General features: G+C 25.7%; 2 protein-coding genes across 4 annotated transcripts in view; one reads left to right on the plus strand and one right to left on the minus strand.

Annotated features, from left to right (window-relative positions):
- LOC117175720 (dynamin-1-like protein) overlaps window positions 1–2,042 on the minus strand; it is a 32,019-nt gene extending 29,977 nt beyond the window's left edge. Inside the window, exon 1 of the mRNA XM_033365499.1 lies at window positions 1,325–2,042. Coding sequence (XP_033221390.1) covers window positions 1,325–1,426 — 102 coding nt within the window. The 5' untranslated portion in view covers window positions 1,427–2,042. The remainder of the gene's footprint in view (window positions 1–1,324) is intronic.
- The window catches only part of LOC117175723 (zinc finger Ran-binding domain-containing protein 2), a 21,502-nt gene continuing 394 nt past the window's right edge, over window positions 1,823–22,930 (plus strand). Inside the window, exons 1-7 of one of the 3 annotated variants that reach the window (XM_033365502.1) lie at window positions 1,823–2,520; window positions 2,652–2,704; window positions 2,894–2,975; window positions 12,931–13,273; window positions 15,690–15,790; window positions 15,860–15,901; window positions 20,209–20,270. In XM_033365502.1, coding sequence (XP_033221393.1) covers window positions 2,447–2,520; window positions 2,652–2,704; window positions 2,894–2,975; window positions 12,931–13,273; window positions 15,690–15,790; window positions 15,860–15,901; window positions 20,209–20,251 — 738 coding nt within the window. In that variant the 5' untranslated portion in view covers window positions 1,823–2,446 and the 3' untranslated portion in view covers window positions 20,252–20,270. The remainder of the gene's footprint in view (window positions 2,521–2,651; window positions 2,705–2,893; window positions 2,976–12,930; window positions 13,274–15,689; window positions 15,791–15,859; window positions 15,902–20,208; window positions 20,271–22,930) is intronic. The other 2 variants (XM_033365503.1, XM_033365504.1) reach the window with 2 other exon arrangements.

Raw genomic sequence — 22,930 nt, forward strand, 5'->3', positions numbered from 1 at the left:
GACTTTTCAAATAAGCAGAATTAAAATTTAAAAAATAAAATAAATAGAAATGTTCAACAAAACAGTTTCGTTTTTGAGTAGAAAAATTAAATTTAATCAAACAAATTGGATTTTCAATCCAAAAGGACGAATTTTCTATCCAAAAAGACGACTTTTTAACAATATAGTTGAATTTTCAATTCAAAAGAACGAATTTTCTATATAAAAAAGACGAATTTTCCAAAAAGCAGTTGGATTTTCAACCAAAGGGGATGACTTCTTTAAAACTCGTTGAATTTTAAACGAAATAATAAAAATTTGAATGAAATTGTAAACTTTCAATCACAAAAGATGAATTCTGAAACAAAAATATAAAAGAGACTTTTAACTTTAACTTTTAATTTTCAAAGAAACAAAAAATTTGTCAAGCAGAATGTTTGATCTTTCACAAAAAGATGACTTTGCAAAATAGAATTTTTAACCAAAAGAGATTAATTCTGAATCAAAAATATACTAATCGACTTAAAAAAAAAATAACAGTCAACCAAAAAGAGACGAATTTTTTATCCAAAAAGATAAATGTCCAACAAAAAAGTTCAATTCTCGAATAAAGATGACTTTTTAACAAAATAGTTGAATTTTTCACAAAATAATGAAATTTTCAACCAAATAGTAGAATTTTTAACCAAAAGATAAGAATTCCGAATCAAAATAATAAGAGTAAACGTCTTAAATAAAAATAAACTTATTCTAAACCCTAAAAGCTCAATTTTTAACAAAAATATGTCATTTTTATAATATATATTCTGAATCAAAAGAGAGATTATGAATAAAATGGTATAGATTTTTTTAACCAAGAGATGAATTCTAAAACAAAAAAATAAAAGCAGACTTCTTAAAAAAAAGAATCAAATTTAGTATCAAAAAATGAATTTTCGACGAAAAAAAGGATTACTTGAAAAAATGGAAAAGTAGACCTTTTAAACAAAAAGAATTAACTGTCAACCAGGAAAAACAGGAATTTTTAAAAAAGGGAGAAGGGAGGATAATAATAAAAACAGTGTGAATTAAAAAAAAAAGTTGCATACAACAATACAAACAGAAAAATGTATGAAACTTGAATCACATCGAGGTTTTCAATGACTAATAAAACAATGATTGAGTTCAATTTCTCGGCGAATAGAAATCATTTTCTAACGTTTGAAAAAAAATCACAACTGCTATATTAAATTGCAGCGGAGTAAGAAATTATTGAAAGACAAAGGGCAAATACGCAATTTTTCAATAAGATTGCTCCAAAAAATGTAAAATTATGTTTCACGCAAAGGCCATTTAAAAAACTAACCTGAGTTCCCAAGACGACGATCTGGGGCAGCTGAATAGCATCGGCACCGACGGTGTTGAAAACATCCTGGAGTTTGTTGATCACTGGAATCAGAGCTTCCATCGTACAAGAATCAGCAAATCGATCGAGTCTTTTACACAAAACGAAAGCCGGTTGTGGAAAATGCGACTCCACGAACCTCGAAACGATTCAGCCGCCCTCTTGGTTTTTTCTCGTTCTCACAATCCCGAATTTCCCAAATCCCGACCTTTTTTTGGAGCTCAGGATCAGCTCCACAATTGCACAACTCAACCCCTCGTTTTGTTTGGCGAACCTTTTCCCCGATATCAACAGGGGTAAATTTTGGTAAGACCAACACCCCCTTCCACTTTTCTTCAAGCCGAGCACGCAAGCGTCAAACCGCGCACTTTAATCCAGATTAATCTAGATTTAATTCTAGCAACAATTGCACTTCCAATCAATAGCAGGAAATGCAAAATAGTTGGCGGATTTTTCGGAACAAAGCAAATTTTTTGAGGTTATGAAACCGTTGCTTTGGAAGAAAACCGTTATTTCAAATGTTAAGGAACGAAACCGGCTTTCGAGTGCAGATCTTATCAATTAAAATCCAGTTGAGGAAAAATAGTTGTTTCAGATTAATTAACACTATTTTAATTGATGTTTGAACTTTTCCGCGCAGGTGAATTTTCGGATTCGATTTTTCCACGAACTGTCAAAAACGCTGAGCCAATAATCTCGCGGGAAAGCGTACAGCTGAGAGGAAGAAGAGCTGTGATTGGTCCAGAGCATTCCAAAGTTTTTCACGATTTTTTTTCATGTCCCCGAGAGAAAATAGATCATCCGGAAAATCCGCATCGTCTCCGAAAAGCGGTGCACTAGCTCTATGCATATGGAACGCACGCCATTTCGCTCGGCAGCTAAATTTTTTCGCAGGTAGCAGAGATAAGTGAAATATTGTCTTCCCGGTCGCGCAGACATCGAGCACGCAATGCTACGATAAATTTTGCGTCGTAAGAATTTTTCCGAGGCTGGAAAGCGGCCGAAAACGGTGTCGTGTGTCAGGTTAGCTTCGAGTGTAAAAGACTGCAGTACATTTTCCAGGTTTTCCAGCCAGGGTTGGAAATGGATGTGAGCAAAGTGGAAGAGGATAGTCTCCGAGGGGCTAATGATGGCGATTGGATTTGTATTGATACACAGTAAGCATTTTTTACTTATTTTAATCCTTCAGGACACTTGGGTTATTCGAAAGTCAAAGTGTCCTGGGCGATTGGTTCCTGTTTTTTCAAAGTTAGGTTATTGGGCACTTTTGCTATTTTTTTTATTACAGGTGTGCAAATGTTAATTTTGCGAGGAGAAGCTCCTGTAACAGATGTGGCAAAGGTTAGTATTTTGTTTGATGAGTGACTTTTAGTTTTTATATTTTCTGAATTACTGTGTCTTCTTGTCGTGTCTTTGTTCGTAAGTTTCTTTTTTTCTAAAAATTTCACTGTAAGATTTATTTTATTCCAAATTCTTTATTTTAGTATTCCAAATAGTTGTTTTCGGGTTATTTATCATTTTTTCTTACAGACAGAGGAGAGTGTCCAAAGAAGAAAAAACTTGGCCAAGAAATAGGAAAAGCAGCTGCTGAAAAAAGTAGAGGTTTATTCAGGTGATTATTTTCCACAATTGTTTTTAACGATCCAACTATTTTTTTCAAGATCGTTCTTAATTTTCCTTTTAATTACAGTATCAAATTGAATATCAAAGATTCTTCATTTGTAAAAATAGTTTTGTGCTACTAGATTTAACTTTTAGAGTTGAAAATTCGTTTTTTTTTAATTAATTGTTTTTAACTATTCTATTTTTGGTTAAAAAATTCTCTTTTTTGATGAAAATTCTGCATTTTTTAAATACATGTATATTGTTGACAATTCGATATTTTTTGTAGAAAATTAATGTTCTTGATTGAAATTTCATCTTTTTGTTCGGAAATTCAACAGTTTGTTTGCATTTTTTTATCCTTTTGTTAAAAAATAATTTTTTTGAAGATGCACCATTTCAATTGAATATTTATCGCTGTTTGTAAAATGAGCTTATTTTAATTCGTTTTTTCTCAGGCTGAAAATAAATCTTTTTACCGAAATATTAATTATCTGACTGTTCAATTTTCGGTGTTGAAGAATTATTTTTTTAGCTGATTATTAATTTTTTTTAGAAAATCGTCTTGTTAAAAAATTTCCCACTTTGTTAAAAAATGTAACTATTATTTTATATATTTTTTAATTTATCATTTTCAAACTGAAAATGTAACTATTCCAATTGAATATCCATCATTTTAAATGAAAATTTATCTCTTTAATTGAATATTAGGTTTTTAACTGGAAATTTAACTTAACTGTATCATTTTTAGTAAAAAATTCATGTATTTTGTTAAAAATAGGTCTTTCTGGTGAAAATTAATCTTCTTGGTTGAAAATTCAACTATATTTCAGTTGGAAGGTTTATCATTTTAGTTCAAAATTAATCAGTTTCGTTGAAAATTGAGCTTTTTCAGTTTAAAATTGAACTATTTGTCGGAAAATGTATCTTTTTTAGCTGAAATTTCAACTTTTTTGTCGAGAATTCATAAATTTCGTTAAAAAATTATGTTTTTTTTTTAGAAAATTAAAAATTTTGGTTGAATTTCATCAGTTTCATTGAACATTATTTTTTTTAATTGAAAATTTAAGTATCTGAATGAAAATTGATGTATTTTGTTGAAAATTGGTTTCTTTTGGTAGAAAAATAATCTTTCTTAGTTAAATTTTCAACTCATGTTGAAAAGTCATATTTTTTGTAGAAATTCAAATGTTTTTGTATTGCAAATTAAAATATTTTTTGGTTTAAATGTTTATGAGTTCATATTTTTTAGAATGGGAATTTAATTACTTAGTTGAGAGTTAATCATTTTGGTTGCATTTTTTTTCTGTTCAAGATTCATAATTTTAATTGAAAATTCATCTCTTTTGTTGAAAAATTAGCTATTTTTATGAAAATTCAATTTTTTTTTTTTTGATAAAATTCACTTTTTACTGAAAATTCAACTATTTCAGTTGAAGCTTGAACTATTTTGTTGAAAATTTGTTTTTCTTTATATTGAATTTTTTTTAAACAGAAAATATAAATATTTCAGTTGAATATTGCATTATTTTAGTTAAAAATGCAAAATGCAAATTAATATTTTCGGTTCAAAATGTATCTTTTTGTTTTGAAATTCATCTATTCTAGTTGAAGGTTCATAATTTTATTTGAAAGTATATGAATTTTTTGATAATCTAACTTTTTTTTTGAAAATTATTTTCTATATATAAAAAAAAAGAATTTTCAATGAAAATTTGACTGGCTGAGCATTAAATTTTTAGTTGATAATTTATCGGTTGAAACTTCGTTTTTAGTTAAAAATGTAACTATTTGGTTGAAAATTCATGCATTTTGTTTTAAAATCGTCTTTTTTGATAGAAAATTAATCCCCTTGTTAAAAATTCCGTTTTCTGGATAGAAAATTTAATTGTTTTAGTTAAATGCTCGTAATTTTAGTTGAAAATTCATCACTTTTGATGAAAATTATTTTTGAATTATTATTCTTTATGGGCTTTAGGGACAATTTGAAGAAATGGCTAATTATGTTCATAATATTATATATTTACTTAATCGATGGTGTTAATATATAAAAAAATTGCGTGTAATATAATTTGTCGCAGCTTTATAAATTAAACATATTAAATGGATCTCTTGAAAGCGAAAAAAAAAATTATTTATAATCTCGGGAAACTCTATGCATATTCCGAGTTGATTATTTAAACAATGCGAAATATTTCAATGGCTCCGTACTCTAGAAAATTATGCCTGGAAAAAACTTGACATCACTTGGTAAAACCTGGCAGGTTGACAATTAATCTTTCTTTTTTGTTTGAATGTTCAACTGTTTCATTATTGGTTAAAAATGGATAGTTTTTACTGGAAAATTAATCTTGATGCTTAAAAATTCATCTTTTCGGTTAAAGAAAAAAACAAATTTTGGTTGAAAATTCAACTAATTAATAAAGAAATCAATTTTCTTGTCTCGAAAATTGATCGTTTTAGCTGAAAATTCAACTGTGTTTCACAATTGACTTTAAAAATAAATTATTTTTCTTGTTTGTAAATGCATTTATTTTGGTGAAAACTGTGTTTCTTTGGTTCCAAATTTAACTACTGTGTTAAGAGTTTTTTTTTTTTGTAAAAATTAATTTTTTTGTTAAAAACTCGACTTTTTGGTAGAAAATTAATCTTTTTGGTTGAAAATAAATTTTTTTTTTTTGAAAATGTAAGCATCTCATTCAAACACCCCTTTTCTTGATTCAAAGTTATTTTCTTAACTGAAAAGTGAACTATTTCAGTATTGGTAACAAAAATTTCTTTTTAAGTTGCAAATTAATTTCTTTAAATTAAACTATTCAATTATTTGTCAAAAATTGATTATTTTTCATTTAAAATTCATGTATATTTATTTCAAAATTAACTTTTTTCTTGAAAAATCATATTCGTTGAGATTTCATTTTTTAAATTGAAAATTCAACTAATTGGTTGAAAGTTGAACAAATTATACTATTTTGTTGAAAATATAATTATTTGGTTGAAAATACAACTGTTTGTTGATGAAGTGTCTTTTGTTTAAAAATTCGACCATTTGATTGAAAGTTCAACTCTTTGGTTGTAAATGTAACTGTTTGGTAAATAATTAACTTTTGCTTTGTCGAAAAATCTATCTTTTGCTTGAAAATTTATCTATTTCGTTGCAAATTCAACTATTTTTTTGAAAAGTCATCATTTTCGTTCGAAAATGTAACTCTCAGTAGATCTTGGTTAAAAAAAGGAACCTTTTTCTGAAAAATTCGTCTTTTTGTTTTTAAAATTTCTCTACTTGATTAAAAATGCAACTGTTTGTGGTTACAGCTTATTCTTTTATGTTTGAACATTTGACCATTTGCAAATGCTCATATTTGTAGGTCGAAACTTCAAATAATTAGCTTGACTTGAAATGGTAAAATTTCAAAAAGTGGAATCATATTACAGCAATCTTGTTGTTTATTATTCATTTTTATTCTCAATGTGATATCTTAACATTTTTCGATTTTCAGTTGAAAATTTAAACAAATATATAATTTCAAATTGAAAAATATTTTATTGGAAAATTTCAAGAGTGAATAACAGTTCTACAGGTATATTTTGGAACTTAAATGTAATTGGCTACATTTTTGAAAGTTTAATTATCTATTAAAAAATTACTAGTTTTTTAATCATTTAAATTTACTTAAAATAATTGAAATTTTAAAGGGTTTGTTTGTAAAAAGTTTTAATATTAATTGTAAGGTTCTAGAGTAGAATTTTTTTTCATTTCAAATTTGTCTGATTTGAATTCCCTATTTTGTTTGAAACTTTGTTTTGTATAATTCAATTCATTATTTTATTTTATTAACATTGTTCTATTTAGCTTTTAATATAAAATTATACTTTTCTTATATTTAAAATTCTAAATTCTCAGAAGCTTTGATTTTGAAAGGTTCAATTTAGTTTTCAATATTAAATTGTCAAATCTTAATCCCTTTGAATTTAGAATTGTATAAATTCAAAAGTTTTCGACTTTTAATTATTTAATTTTGAACGCTTTTAAGTATAAATAATACAATTTCAATTCCTCTGAATTTTAAATGACCGAATCTTAAAATATTCAATTTATAAGGTTTGACCTTGTCTTATTTTCTAAATTTTTAATCTGAAATCATTGAATTTCGTGATTCTTCAATTCAAAATAAAACTATTTACTTTGCAGTTCTGCGATTTAGAAATTATAGAATTGAATTCCTTTTTCTTATTGAATTGTCCAAAATCGTTTAATTTTTTTATTTTTTATTTCAGAAGCCTTCAATTAGAAATTATTAATTATTTTTATCACATTTTTAAACATAATATTAAAAAATTGATTTTATAATTAATTTCTAACTTTGCATATTTTTCATTTTGGGAAATAAAAATCCAGAGAACGCACGATTTGCGCGCGTGAAATTACTGCTAGTGTGTAATAAAATGCATCTTTGAATTTTTCTTTATTAGATACAGAAACTTCCTTATCCTACTTATATGATTTAAAGTTAATTAATTTCTTGCAGAAGGGTTTGCTGATGCTTATCGATTTCCGCAATTTATCATATACGTGAAAAAACTGTGGATTTTGCAAAGAGAGTTAATTTTTTTTGCTAAACCGGGAGAAATCACGAATATTTATCGGGAGAAAACCGGGAGACGTAAATTTGAAAAATAGTGGCAACTCTGATTGAAAATTAAATGAAATAGTGAAACAATTGTTTTTTTAAACTTTACAAAACCATAGTAAAAACGCTTTTATGCCAAAATTGAAACACATCTTTAAAATTGTACCTACTCTTTCTAGTTCCAGTTTTCGGCACCAGGTGGCGAAATGGCCGACAATCATTCTCACGTTCAGAGTTCTTAAATTCTTGAGAATTTAAGTTCAGGTTATATAAGGAAGAATGTGACAGAATTTAGGAGAATTAAAAAGAATTTATGATTTTTAACAATATTTTTATTGTTCAGGTTATATGAACGGTTGAATATAAATTATTTTCTAGCTCAGACATATCCAGGAATTTAAAAGATACGAAGCACTAGCTCATTAATTATTTAACACTGTTAGACTGAAACTATGATAAATACCATGAAGTAGAATAAGATGACCCCGCTCCCGAAAAACTTGGACGCGTGAAATTTTCAAAATTCTCTGATTTTTCGACTAATTTTTCATTTGAAATCATTAATATTCAAAAACCAGCATTTTAATCTTATGATATTTTTACCATAGAGTATTTTATAAGAAAAATAAAACAGTGTATCATATACAAATTTAAAATTTCCAAATTCAATAATTTATTTCAAACAAAAAAAAAAAGTTTTTTCTACTTTAAACGATAACTCTTTAACAAAGTACTGGAGTTTTCAACAAAATAATTGAATTTTTAAAATAATAGTTAAATATTTAACCTAAAAAGACAAATTAAAAACGAAAAAATGTCATAGTTTATATTTTAATAAAAAAAGAATGAAATTTATACAACAAAGAAAAGAATTTTTAAATCAAAAAGACGAATTTCCAACAATTTAAGATTTTTCACTCAAAAAATAAATAAGTGTTTATCTAAATTATTGAACCTTCAAACCAGAAGACAAATTTTCTTTACCAAAAGTCAATTTTCAAACACAAAATATGACTGTTCAACAAAAAATTAAGTTTCCACGAAACTGATGCATTTTTACGCAAAAAAAGGAAATTTCAAACTAAACAATTATTTTCTACAGCAGCAAAAAAACGCGAATTTTGAACTAAAAAATATCAATTTAAAAAAATGGAAAAGTTACATTTTCTGTTAAAAAATAAATTTTAAACAAAAAAAAAAAGAAGTATTTTCCACTAAACATTTAAATTTTCAATTAGAAAAGATTGATTTTCAACAAGACAATGAAACTTTTAACCAACGAGATAACTTTTCAACTTAAAATAGAAATCTTTAAATAAAAAAGTGATTTCTTAACAAAGCGACTCAACCAAATGTTTTAAACAAATTAGTTGAATTATCAAGCAAAGAAGAACGATTTTTAACCAAAAAGTTGCATTTTCTTACAAAAAATGAAGTTTCTTCCATATGAGATGAAGTTTTTAATCAAAAATATAAATTTTCAAAAAAATAGTTGAATCAATTTTGGTTTGAAAAAGATTTTATTCGAGTTTTCAAGATCAAACTATGAATTTTTTAACAAGGAATAATTTTCTACCAAAAAAACTTGAATTTAAAATCCAAAAAGACGATTTTTTAGCCAAAAAGGATGACTCAACAGAATTGTTAAATTTTCTAGCAAATATTTGTATTTTATCTAAAAAAGATCAATTTTGTACTAAAATAGATAAATTTGAAAATATAAATTTTAAACAAAAAGTAAATTTTCTACGAAATAGTTAAGTTTTCAAGAAAATAGTATAATAGCTTAATTTCTAACCAAAAAGTTGCATTTTTATCAAAAAAAGATTTAATTTCTGCTAAAAACGTAAACTTTAAAATAAGAAAGATAAACTTTTAAAAAAGAGTTGAATTTTCAACCAAAAAGTTAACGAAACATTTTTGAAGACGAAGATTAACTTTTAAAGAACAATATAATTTCCTACAAAAAAGACGTAGATTTTCAAAGAAATACTTGAAATTTCAATTATAAATGAGAAATTTTCATCCAAATTGTTGAATTTTGAACTACAAAAGATGACTTTTAATCAAAAATGAAATGGATAACTTTCCAGCTAAAAAAAAATAATTTTCCACTAAAATTATAAATATTTAACTGAAATACTTCAATTTTTAACAGAAAAGAAGCATTTTTAAGAAAAAGATTAACTTTTAAGGAAAATTATAATTTTCTACAAAAAAATCGATTTATTTAAAAAATACGTGGATTTTCAAAGAACTAGTTGAATTTTCAATGAAAAAAGACACATTTTTATCAAAAAATTGTTGAATTTTGAACTAAAAAAGATCAACTTTCAATCAAAAATGAAATTGATGAATTTTTTGAAAAAAAAAAATTAATTTTTGAACTGAAATGATAAATATTTAACTAAAATGCTTGAATTTGCGATAGCAAAAAAGCATTTCTAAAGAATAAAATTAACTCAGAAAGAAACCTATAATTCTCTCCAGAAGAAAATGGAATTATGAAAAAAATACGTAGATTTTCGAACTAGTTGAATTTTCCATTAAAAAAGACAAATTTGCATTAAAAAATTGTTGAATTTTGAACGAAAAAAGATCAAATTTCAATCAAAAATGAAATCTATATCTATTTTCAGCTAAAAAGTTAAATTTTCAACAGAAGAAAACAGGGTGGCCACATGTCAGGGAAATGTCACGGAAAATAAAGTTTGTCAGGGAAGTCAGGGAAATGAAGCAGCTGTCAGGAAAAATAGAAATTTATATGTTTTTCTAAATTTTTGAAGCACTTCCTAATATCGATATAAATATTTTTTGAATGTACATTCTTTAAAAATATAATTCGATTCTTAGTTTTTTATTTGTAATTATTTCTTTATTAACAGTTTGGATACATATACTTTAGTTAATTAATCAGGTCAGAAAACTCAGCGGCTTTACAATGGTCTATGAATTGCTTTTGTAAAATCAAACCTTATTTTTAAAAATTATTTAAAAAATGACTAGGTTATATTTTTTTTCTACTTTTTTGCTTTCCAATGTGATATAAACATTTTTGTAAAATCAACCCTTATTTTAAAAAGCAACCCCTTGTGCTGCAAAAACGTATTTAAAAAAAGGACACTATCTTAACGGAAAATACTTACAAAATATTAACACGGTATTTTTAAAGCATAACTAAGGAGCAAAATTATGACTGATGCAGACTGATGCCAAAAATTGTATACATTAACTATTGAAATTGTTGTGCTCTTAATTTTTGTACTGTTTCTCTATTTTCCAATGTCATATAAATCGCTTTTGTTCAATTAACCCTTCTATATCAAAAAAACACCCTGTAATGAAAACATTTATTGCAAAATTCGATATAGACATAGATGGAACCTACTTATAAAATAGTAACATAGTACATTAAAGCATAATTATTTCTCATTAAAATTATTTTCCACTCTATGTGTGTATATTCAAAAAATGTAATTTACCTTTTTCGATGCATCTTTTAATGCTTTTAAACAACTTCCAGCTCATCAATTATTAATGAGTAAAATCCATTTTTATATCAAGAACAATCTAAATGTCCAGAACGATTGAAAATTTCTTGAGAGCAGACTTTTTCTAAAATAATTTTTTTCAAATAGTTATTCAAATTATTTTTAAAGATAAGTTGAAATTTCTTTTGAAATCCTAAAAAGCACTTATGTGAATAGGGATGCTGGGGATCTACATGTATATTGTAAAATATATTTTGGCTTTTATCTGTGTTTTATTTTTGTTCTTTTATCTATGAGAACCATTTGCCCAAATCACATTCGAAAAAAATGCATCCCGTTCTGTACAAAATTGTCATATAATACCAATAAAATTAAGATTAACTTCACGATAAGGGCAGTTTTTGGAGGGTTAATAAAACTTGATCATTTACAGCATTGAGTCGATAAAAAAATCAAAAACACGATCTACCTGGATAAGGTCGAATTTGTATGGGTTTCACTAAAAAAAATATACATATTCTACTATCAATCAAATTCAAACCAATTTTGCGACAAGGGTATTTTTTTGGGGATGCTAGAATTTCATACCTCAGAGCATGGGGTCTGTCGACAACCCGCGTGACTGATATACCTGGATAAGTTCGACATTTGAGGAGTTTCGATAGTAGCAGAGTCGAAAAGATTCTCAAAGGTCTTCTCATCAAACTTAGTCATATTTCACGTTAGGGGTGGTTCCCTGGGGTAGTTGGAACATAATTCCTTTCCATGCTAACCCGCTGGGAAAATCAAGAAACCGAATTAACTTAATAAAATCGAATTTTCACAAGTTCGAATCTTGAATATTTATGAGCATAAACACCATGACCCTGTATTTGAAGCAGATAATAAAACGGCGACTTGATATTATGTGATAATTATGTACAGAACAGGGCAGCATTCCTAATCACACGGCTGCTTTTTAGGATTTTAAAATTATTTCAACTTATCTTTAAAAATAGTTTTAATCACCAATTGAAAAAAATAGTTTAGAAAAATTCTGTTCTCAACAAATATTCAATCATTCTGAACATTCTGATTGTTCGTTATATGAGCATGGATTTTTTGTCATTAAGATTTTTTGTCGTTTTGTCGTTTGTTGTGCTAGAAGTTGTTTAAAGGCATTAAAAGAGGCGGGGGTAATGTTAAAAAATAAGGGTTGATTTTACAAAAGCGATTCATAGCGCATTGTAAAGCCAAAAAATAGCAAAAAAATCTATCCTAGTCATTTTTTTAATTTCATGATTTTTGTAGAGGGTGCCGCTGAGTTGACGAAAAGATAGCGCCGCCCTGTTTTCTCAAAAACTAATAGAGAAAAACAAACTGTTTATAATTGTAAAAAATAGCGACAAAAAAATAGCATGAAATATCCATTATATGACGTTTTGTTTTTCGTTAGTGGCGCCGCTGAGTTGTCTGACCTTAATTTATCCATACTGCCATGTAAGCACATTTTTCTGGCTTGTTTCACTATTTTGCTTGGCACATTATTGAAACTTTATTCGCTTTTGTAATAATTTCCTGACAGGGAAATTCGTCTAAATGTCAGGGAACTGTTAAGGAAGTGGAAATATTTAATCTTATGGCCACCCTGGAAAAGCATTTGTAAACAAGAAGATTAACTTTCAAAGAAAAATATCATTTTCTATACAAAATAAAATCGATTTAAAAAAAAATACGTGGGTTTTTAAACAAATAGTTGAATTTTCAATTAAAAATAACAAATTTCCAACCGGCTCAGAACTCTAACCACGTTTTATTTTGATTTAAATTATCTTGATAAAGTGTTTTAAAAACATGTTTTCAGTGCGGATGACTGGCAGTGCAGCAAATGTGGGAATGTAAATTGGGCCCGAAGGCAGCAGTGCAACATGTGCAATGCTCCAAAGTTCGGGGAAGTTGAGGAAAGAACCGGATATGGTGGTGGCTACAACGACAGAGGAGTTGTTGAGTACAAAGAGCGACGAGATGACGACGATGACGAGTATGACGAGTTTGGACGACGGAAGAAGAAGAGAAAAATAGAAAACCGCTCGGATGATGACTCCAAGGATTCCCGGTACAGTAGTCCACCTCGTGGCAAATCCAAAAGTGTCGAGGAAAAGGAGGAAGAAGTCCCCAAGGACTTGGAACAAGAAGAGGAACCAAATGTAATTTTCTTTTCTTCAATTAACTTCAAGCTTTCATTGTTTTCGTAATTTTTATGAAAATTATTACCGCTTATATTATAGGAGAGGGAGTTTCGGTAAAGAAATTTGATTTTCCGTGGGACACGGGAATTTTTAAAAAGATTTAAAACTGGGATTTTGAAGAAAGGAGTTTGATCCCTGATAGTTTTTTTAGAGTATAAGTAGTTTTTCGCAGAGAAAATATTTCTGAACTAAAAGTTTTTTTTTTACGTTTTTCTTTAAGAATTTACCTTTTTTCTTGAAAATTCAACTACTTGTTGTTAAAAGCTCTTTTGTTACAAAGAAATTTTGTTGTTGGAAGGTTCATAATTTTTATGGAAAATTCATTTCTTTTAAAAAATATAACTACTTTGTTGAAAATCAATTTTTTAACTAAAAATTTTACTATTTAGAGTAGAAATTTAACTATTTTTGATAGAAAATTGACACTTTCTACTGCAAAATTCAACAATTTGGACGTACATTTTTCTTGTTACATTTTAAATTTATTCATTTCATTGAAAATTTACGTAGTTTGTTAAAAAATCGACTTTTTGCTAGGAAATGATTTTTTTTTTCCTTGAAAAATTAAAAATTCTTCTTTTTGGTTGTAAATTCATCTTTTAAGTTAGAAGTAAATTTACTTGGTTGCAAAATAAACTCCTTTGTTGAAAATTTAATTTTTAACGGGAAATTCAACTATTCTATTTTTGGTTGAAATTTTATCTTTTTTTATGAAAATTCAAGTATTTACTTGTAAATTGATCTTTTTATTTCAAAATTAGACCATTTTTTCAAAAAATCATGTAATTTATGGCAAATTCATCTCTTTTTTTTGTAGAAAATTTGTCTTATTGGTTGATTTTCTTAACATAAAACTTAATTATTTAAGTTTTGGTTGACAAATCACCTTTTTAGTAAAAATTTTGTTTAAATCGCAACTGTTTCAGTTGAAGATTCATTGTTTTAGTTAAAAACTGTGTTTTTTTTTTAAATTCAGCTATTCCAGTTAAGGTTTAAAATTCAACTACTTGGATGAAAATTTGTCTCCTTTAATTGAAAATTAAATTTTTTACAAAAGTGGTTTTATTCAACCAAGAAACAAGAATTTTCAATCAGAAAAGATGAGTTTTCTATCCAAAAAGGCGAATGTTCAACAAAACTGTTAAATTTTCAGCGAAAAAAGATGAATTTAAAAATATTTTTTTTTGAATTTTTAAGAAAATAATTAAATTTGCTACCTAAAACCAAAAACAAGAGAAAAAGAGAAATTTTGAACAAAAGGGGAACTGAGGAAATACTGTGAAGTCTGACTAAATTTAAAATTAATTAATTTTAAACGTTTTCGGCTCAAAAATATCCAACTGCTATGGCTTGCATTTCCAAAAAATAAAAATTTTGAATTGCGAATTCACACGATTTGAAATTGCTCAATTTCAAACTCTATTAATTTGAAAATTTCTAAGTATTAGCATTATTAAAAATGTTCCTAATTCCAATGGTACAATTTTTTCTAGTTTTAAATTTCATTGTGATTAAAACTGAAACTAAGTCGAAAATTTGAGTGTTGTAGTTTCGTGTTTTTTTTTAATAGAAAATTCAATCTTTTGGATTGAATATTAAACAGTCTTCTAAAAAATTCATCCCTTTGGTTGAAAATGTAACTATTTGATTGATAATTAACTTTTTTGTTGAAATTTCATCAGTCAACTGTTTTCATTCAATTATTAATGTTATTGACTGAAATTGGTACATTTTTCTAGTTTTGAATATCAATTGTGAAAGTTTCGTTGTAATTAAAATTAAAACTAAGTCGAAGATTTAAGTGTTTTGTTGAGCATTCGTGTTTTTTAATTGAAAATGAAACTGTCTTCTAAAAAATTGGTCTCAACTTGAAATTTCATATATTTGGTTGGAATTTTTTTTGTTTTCGTTCAAGTTTTCTTTTCTTTAGCTATAAATTCGACCGTTTGATTAAAAGTTGATCAGTGTAGGTTAGCAATTCAACCATGTGGTCGTAAGAGCAACGTTTTGGTTAAAAATTAATCTTTCTTGATTGATATAATCCAACTATTTTTTGGATTGAAAATTCATATTTTTTTGAGGAAAGTTCTCGGTTGAAAATTAAACTGTCCTGTAAAAAATCGTATTTTAGGCTTGAAGATCTATTTAGATAAAAATAAAACTATTTTTGGTTAAAATTGAGCCTTTTTTGTTTGAAAATTCGTCCTTTTGCATTTAAAATTCATCTTTGTAGGTTGAAAATCAACTTTTTTTGTTGAAAATTCATAATTTCGGGTTTAAAAGTCAACTGTTTTTTTTTTTTTCATTTTAAATTTTCTTAACTGAGAATTAGCAGGGCTTGGAGAAAAGGGAATATTGCAATTTAATCTTTCAGGAAGAGGAGGAGGAGGAAGAGGATGAAGAAGATGATGAGGACGATGGTGATTTGTCCAAGTACGATCTCAGTGAATGGGATGACATCGTACCAGCGAAAAGGTCAGATCTCAAAAAATAATTTCTTGCATGCTTCCTAATGATTATATGTCGACATCGTTTCTCTTTCAGTTCAAACGGCAGCACAGTCTCTTTGAATGATCGACGGTCAAGGTAAGTGACCTGGGGTCGAGTGCAATCAGAGGTAGCCATTTTGAATGAGCAGGAAATTATAATTTTTTAAATTAATCATTATAAGCGCCGCGCGCCTACAAAATAGGGTTTTGTAGCCTATTAATATACGTTATACAAGTCTTTAAAATATTCCCATAATAATAAGAATATGCTCGAGAATTTAAAAAGAATTTAAAAAGAATCTTGAATTGGGATTTAAAAAAATCGTATTTTCGATCTTTATTGATAATAATTGTATTATTTAAATCGCAGGGAAAATGTATTGCTTCAAATTGGAAAGGGATCTTAATTTAAATGGCAAAAGAAGTAAAAGTAGTAGAAAACATCTATTTTTCGAATTATTCAGGATTGCTACAATGTCCCAATTTTTTAACTCTTCAAGGTATAAAACCAACCATACATTTAGAAGCATAAAATACTAATAATATTAATGCAAACAAATTTGTTTCTAAATATATTTTAAATACTTTTTAGTTCAGTTTTCAAATCAAAAAGGTATATTTTGAACCTGAGAAATTAATGTTGTACTAAAATAATTAATATTAAACTAAAAATATGAATTTTGAATCAAATAGTTAAATTTTCAACACAAAATATTAATTTTCTACTAAAAAATACTCATTTTCAACAAAGTACATGAATTGTCATCTAAAAAAGATCAATTTTCAACCACAGTTAGAATAGTTCAAATGTTTGAAAAATAAATGTTCAACCAAAAAAAAAAGAATTTTCAAAAAAATAACTTGTTTTTTTAATAAAAAAAAAAGATTTTTTAACCAAAAATAGAATAATTAAATTTTCAGTCAAAAAAATAAATTTTTAACCAAAAAAATTAATTCTCAACGAAATAATTCAATGATGAATTTTCTACTTGAAAGATATTTTTTCCAAAAATAAAATACTTATATTTTCATTTAGTAAAATAAATTTTCAATAGTTAAAGTAGATTTTCAACTAAAATGATAAAGCTTTAACTAAAGAAAAATTAAGTTTGCACCAAATACATGAATTTTCATCTAAAAAAAATAATCTTGATAAAAAAGAAACGAATTTTCAGCCAAAGATATTATTTTTTAATCGCAGTGATGAATTTTTAATCAAAAATGAGTTTTTGACCAAATAGTGGAATTTTCTACCCAAAATAATAATTTTCTATTGAAAAAAACTAATTTTTAAATAATATTTTTTTCCAGCGAAAGAAATGCATTCTTAACAAAAAATAGAAGAGTTGAATTTTCTACGAAACAGAACATCTGTTAACGAAAAAATTACATTTCAATCAAAAAAAGGTAAATTTTCCACAAAAAATAGAATATTTAATGTGAATTTTCAACTAAACTGATAAATATTTAATTTTTTAACTATATACATGAATTTTCATCTAAAAAGCTAATTTTGTTACCAAAAATAAAATCCTTAAATTTTCAGTTAGTAAAATAAATTTCCAATAAAATAGTTAAATTTTAAGTGATTAAAGTAGACTTTCATCTAAAATAATAAGTCATCAACAATAAAAAAAAATTAATTTCAAACCAAATAAATGAATTTTCAAACAAAACACAAAAATTCAACCAAAAATAAAATATTAAAATTTTCAGTTAGTACTTAAAATAAAATTTCAACAAAATAGTTGAATTTTCAACCACCAGAAATTGCTTTTTAACGAAAAAGATATAGTTTCAACTAATGAGCGTACTCTTCTACGAAAGGAAGACGGATTTTCAACAAATAGTTCAATTTTCACCGAAAACAGAAAAATTTGCGACTAAAAATAGTATAATTAAATTTTCAGGAAAAACCTTAATTTTCAATAAAATCAAAGTAAATTTGTAACAAAATAGTCTAATTTTCAACCAAGAAGATTGAATTTATACAAAAAAGATACATTTTTGACAAAAAATGGAACAATTATATTTTCAGTAAAAAAATTAATTCTAAATTAAAAAAAAATTAATTGTTAGTAAAAAAAATAAATTGTCAACCAATAGGATGAATTTTCTACAAAAATAGACCAATTTTTTCAAAGTACATGAATTATCAACCAAATATTTGGATTTTTTAGGGAATTTTCTACCAAAAAGAGGAACTACTCACCAAGCAGCTTAAATATTTTCCCACAAATTTGAATTTTCAATAAAATACAGGAATTTTACACCAAATATTTGAATTTTCAACTTACGAATATAAATGTTGAACCAAACATGTACGACTTAAATTTTCAGTTAAAACAATTTTCAAGAAAGTCATTACATTTTGAACAACAAAAAAAGTTTGTCCACTAAAATCATGAATAATCAACCAAATAAATCAATTTTGAATAAAGTAGTTTTACTTCCAAATAAGTAGTTGACTTTTCAACAAAAAAAAATGAATTCTCAACGAAAAACGTGATATTTGATATTTCAACCAAAAAGAATGTTAATTTTATACCAAAAATAGTTGAATTCAACCAAAAAAGATGAATTTTCAACGAAATAGAATCCTCAAACAAAAGAGAATAATTTTCAACCGAATATTTGAAATTTTTAATCATTAATATTATTTGTAGCAACACTGTTATTTAAAAAAGTGTATGTTTGCTTCACTCTAGAATGTTTTTGTAAAAATATATTTTTAGTAATTATAATATATATTTGTTTAAAAAATGAATGCTTTAAATGCTCTTAAATGTTCAAAAAATGCTCAATAAATGCTCTGAGCATATTCTCAAAAGCATTTGCTCAACATAAATTATTCAGGGTGGCCGCTGGACCGGGAAATGACTGGGAATTTTTTGAGACCGGGAAAACCCGGGAAATGACAGTGAATTTTTTTTTACCGGGAATTTCGAAAATTTTTTGAAGAAAAATCTGTCCACGTGCGATTTCAACAGTTTTTAAATAATTAGTGGAATTGTTATGTTTTTCAATTATGCTATTATTTATCTTAAAATGCGTAATTCAAATTTTTTTACTTTAAAAATTTTCCATTTAAAATTTTTATTTCTAAGCTTACATTTTTAATTTAAATAATTTTTAAATGCTATCTTAAAGACTTGAACAAATAAAAAATAAAAGCCTTTCATGTTGAAAATTTTGGAAAAAAACATTTTCATTTCATAAATAAATACATTTTTTTAATTGATCTGTACTTTAAGTAATAAAAAGTGAACAAAAACGATTTGACAAAACGATTTTAAACCAGTTCAAAATTTAAGATTTTTCAGATTTTAACGATAAAACTTAAACGGTTTCAATTTGAAAGTCTCAAAAATAACTTAAAAATAACTTAAAAATAACTTCATAATAATACATTGTTAATTAAAGGATTTTATTAAGTTAAAAATATTGTTTCATTGTAAATTTTCAAATTTTACCCCATTCCATTTGAAATTTTTAATTAATAAAAGATTAATTATTAAATATTTAGAAATATTTTAATTTGTATTGAACACAAATAAATTGAAACTATTGAAAGTTTGAATCTTTTCAAAACTTCTACATATCTCTTAAAATTACTTAAATATCGCCTACAAAAATAATAAATGTTCAATTGTTACTTATACATCCAAATTGTAAAAAAATGTTCTAAAATTTGCAGGATTTTCTGAAGCTTTCCAAGGATGTTTAAACCATTGAAAAAGAAAATAAGGGAATTCCTAATTTAAGAAGTGTTCAGTTAAAAATTTGCAATTTTTCAATTTTTAATGTTTCTAGCTTAAAATTCCTTAAAATTATATAATTTTAAAAATTTTAAAGTTCATTGATTGATTTTTTAATTTAGAGCATTGAAAATGATAACGTCGATTTATATTTTTTAATATTGAAAAGTTTTAGTACATTCAATTTTATACGCATAAATTATTGAGCATTTGAATAACAAATTTTTTCATTAAAAACTTTTACATTTAAATTTTAAAAGTTCGAAATTTAACAGTTCCACTTTGAGTGTTTTCATTTGCAGCTCAGTTTTCATTACCTCAAGTGGAAAATTTTTTAGCTTTAGTGTTCAATTTTTTAAATTTCATTGACTGTGAAAAATTTTTGCGAACCGGGGAAAAACCGGGAAATGACCGGGAATTTATTTCGTCGATTAAAACGGCCATCCTGTTATTCTGGGGCATTTAAGAACTCTATGGATGTTTACCCGACCGAAATATAGATTTCTACCCGAGGCTACAAAACCCTAAAAAAATATATTTTTCTTTTCTAAAAAAAAACCGAACATTGCTTTCGGGTTAATTCAAACTGGTCCTCGGAATCTCCTCGCTAGAGTCAGGAGATTGCACGATTAAATAAAATTTCCAGAAACGGAGATGATTGGCGCGATTCGGGGACGTCGGGCCAATGAATTCTGAGCTGCAGTACAGGTTTGACTTGGGTTCTGGGTACAAAGTTGATTCGAGAGATCACTCCCCTCAAAAAAAGACCCCCAAATATTAAACTTTGTCTCTCAAACTCAAGAGTTAATTTTTGCATGGATCACAGCGGGTTAGAAGTTCAATTTTAGGTTAAAAATAGGATTTTTTTGAGAAGAAAGGGAATAAGGGGATTTCTTTTATTATTAATAAATTTGTTTAACATATGGGTATGTCGTGAATATTGAGCGATAGTGTATTCTAACAGTAACGCCTTTTCTTTAGCAAGTTTTCTCTTCATTTTTGAGTTCATTTTTTTAGCTAGTTTTGAAATATATTGAAAATTTCAGTACTTTCTATTGATAAACGTACACCAGGAAAAGATTTAAGAAGGTCAAATATTACAAATTAAGAAAATTAAATTGAGCAATGTTCATATCTTAGTTGAAAAAAAATGTAACTTTATCAGTAAATGGATTTTGATTCCTTATTCTCATTGACGAATTAATAAAACCTATTATTTTTCGTGGAAATTTAATTATTTTTTAGTGAAAAGTCTACTATTATATTTTAGTTGAGAATTGATCTTTTTTGGTTCACAATTATATTATTTGGTAAAAACATAATTATTTGGTTGAAAGTTAATTAATGTGTTGAAAATTCAACAATTTTTTAAAAAGTCATCCTTTTTTATGAAAACTGCTATTTTTGTAGAAAATTCAACTATTTGTTAGAAAATTAACTTTTTGATTTAAAATTAAACTTTTTAGTAAAAAATTCTTCTTTTTAACTTGAAAATTTTACAATTTGGTTGACATTTTTTCTATTATTGACTGAGAAATCTTTTATGATAGAAAATTCATATTATTTTTATTGAAAATTAACAATTTGGTTCAATTTTTTTCTTTCTTGGTCGTTTGGGAAATATTTGAAATTTGTATCATCCAAGAGCAGGGTGTCCAGCGACTTTGAAAACCCGAAATTCTCTTTGTATTTTTTCATGAAAACCTTGAATTTCAATTTTTCTTTTGTTTTAAAAGGATTTTGAACATTTCAAAACAGTTCACGGATTTCAAAAACTCAAAAAGGATTCCAGGATTTAAAAAAGGCTTTTAGACAAGATTTCAAAGATTTCACAACGATTTTAAAACTTTCAAAATATTTCACAAAAATTTCAAATATTTTTATGATTTTAAATGAATACAAAAGATTTAGATTTCAAATATTTTAATGATTTTATAAAAATCTCATAAAGATTTTAAATTCAAAGATTCCAAAAAGGGTACAGTACACCGGATTTCAAAGATTTCAAAACATTTTAAACATTTTAAACGATTTAAAAAAATGTCAAACATTTCTCAAATATTTTTAAACTTTTTGAAGATTTCAAGGATTTTAAAGATTTTAATAATAATAATAATTTATAATTAATTGAATAGTTAATTGATTATTAATGTCTTCATTAATATTATCAATTGTTAATTTTGAAATTAATTTCAATTGATATATATTACAATATTAAGTCTAATAATTGTTTATTAATCAAGATAATCAATTTAAATTATAAATTAATTTCCATCAATTTAGAATGACAGACGAACACAAAAGATTTCACAAACAAAAATTATAGAAAGATTTCACATATATTTCAAAGATTTCATCAAGATTTAAAAATATATCAAAACATTTCACTAAGATTTCAAAGATTTTACAAAAATTTTTAAATATCTAATACGATTTCATAAAGATTTCAAATATTTGAATGATTTCATAAAAATGTCATAAAGATTTCCAATTCAAAGATTCCATAAACGGTATAGTACACCAGATTTCAAAAAATTTTTAAAATTTTAAACGATTTCAAGTTTGTTTAGAAGATTTCAAACAATTTTTCAAATATTTTATAATTAATTGATTATTATTTTTTTCATTGGTATTATCAATTGTTAATTTTGAAATGAATTTAAATTTATATATTATAATATTATTAAGTCCAATAATTTTTTATTAATCAGGATTATTAATTTAAATTATAAATCAATTTTTAATAAATTAATATTTTTAAAATAATTTTTTATTTTCAAATCAGATTTCTAAGATTTCAGAACATTTGAAAGGTTTGCAATGATTTCTAATTTTTTAGAAGATTTCTCCAGATTTTCACAAAGATTTTAAATATTTTTATAATTTTAAAAAGATTTCATAAATATTTTATAAAAATTGCATAGAGATGTTAAAAGAATAGAAAAATTTTAAAGATTTTAAAAATGTTACAGTAAATCAGATTTCAAACATTTCAAAAAATTTCAAAGATTTTAAATATAATTTCAAAATTTTTAGAATATTTCAAAAAATTTCAAGAATTTTAAATATTTCAAAGATTTTAAACTATTTCAAATTGCTTCAAGAAATTTAAGAACATTTCAATCATTTAAAGCGAACATAAAAGTTTTCACAAAAAAAGCTTAAAGAAAGATTTCATAAAAATTTCAAAGAATGGCACAAAGATTTCAAAGAATACTTCAAAAGATTTCAACGAATTCCCAAAGATTTGAAATGATTTAAAAAATGTCATAAAGATTAAAAAAATCTAAAGCATTCCAAGGACTTTACAAAGTTAAAAAAATATTCCCAAAGAAATGGTTGGCCATTACAAAAAAAATTTAATGTTT

Source organism: Belonocnema kinseyi, chromosome 6 (assembly GCF_010883055.1).
Source record: "Belonocnema kinseyi isolate 2016_QV_RU_SX_M_011 chromosome 6, B_treatae_v1, whole genome shotgun sequence".
Taxonomy (NCBI): Eukaryota; Metazoa; Arthropoda; class Insecta; order Hymenoptera; family Cynipidae; genus Belonocnema; species Belonocnema kinseyi.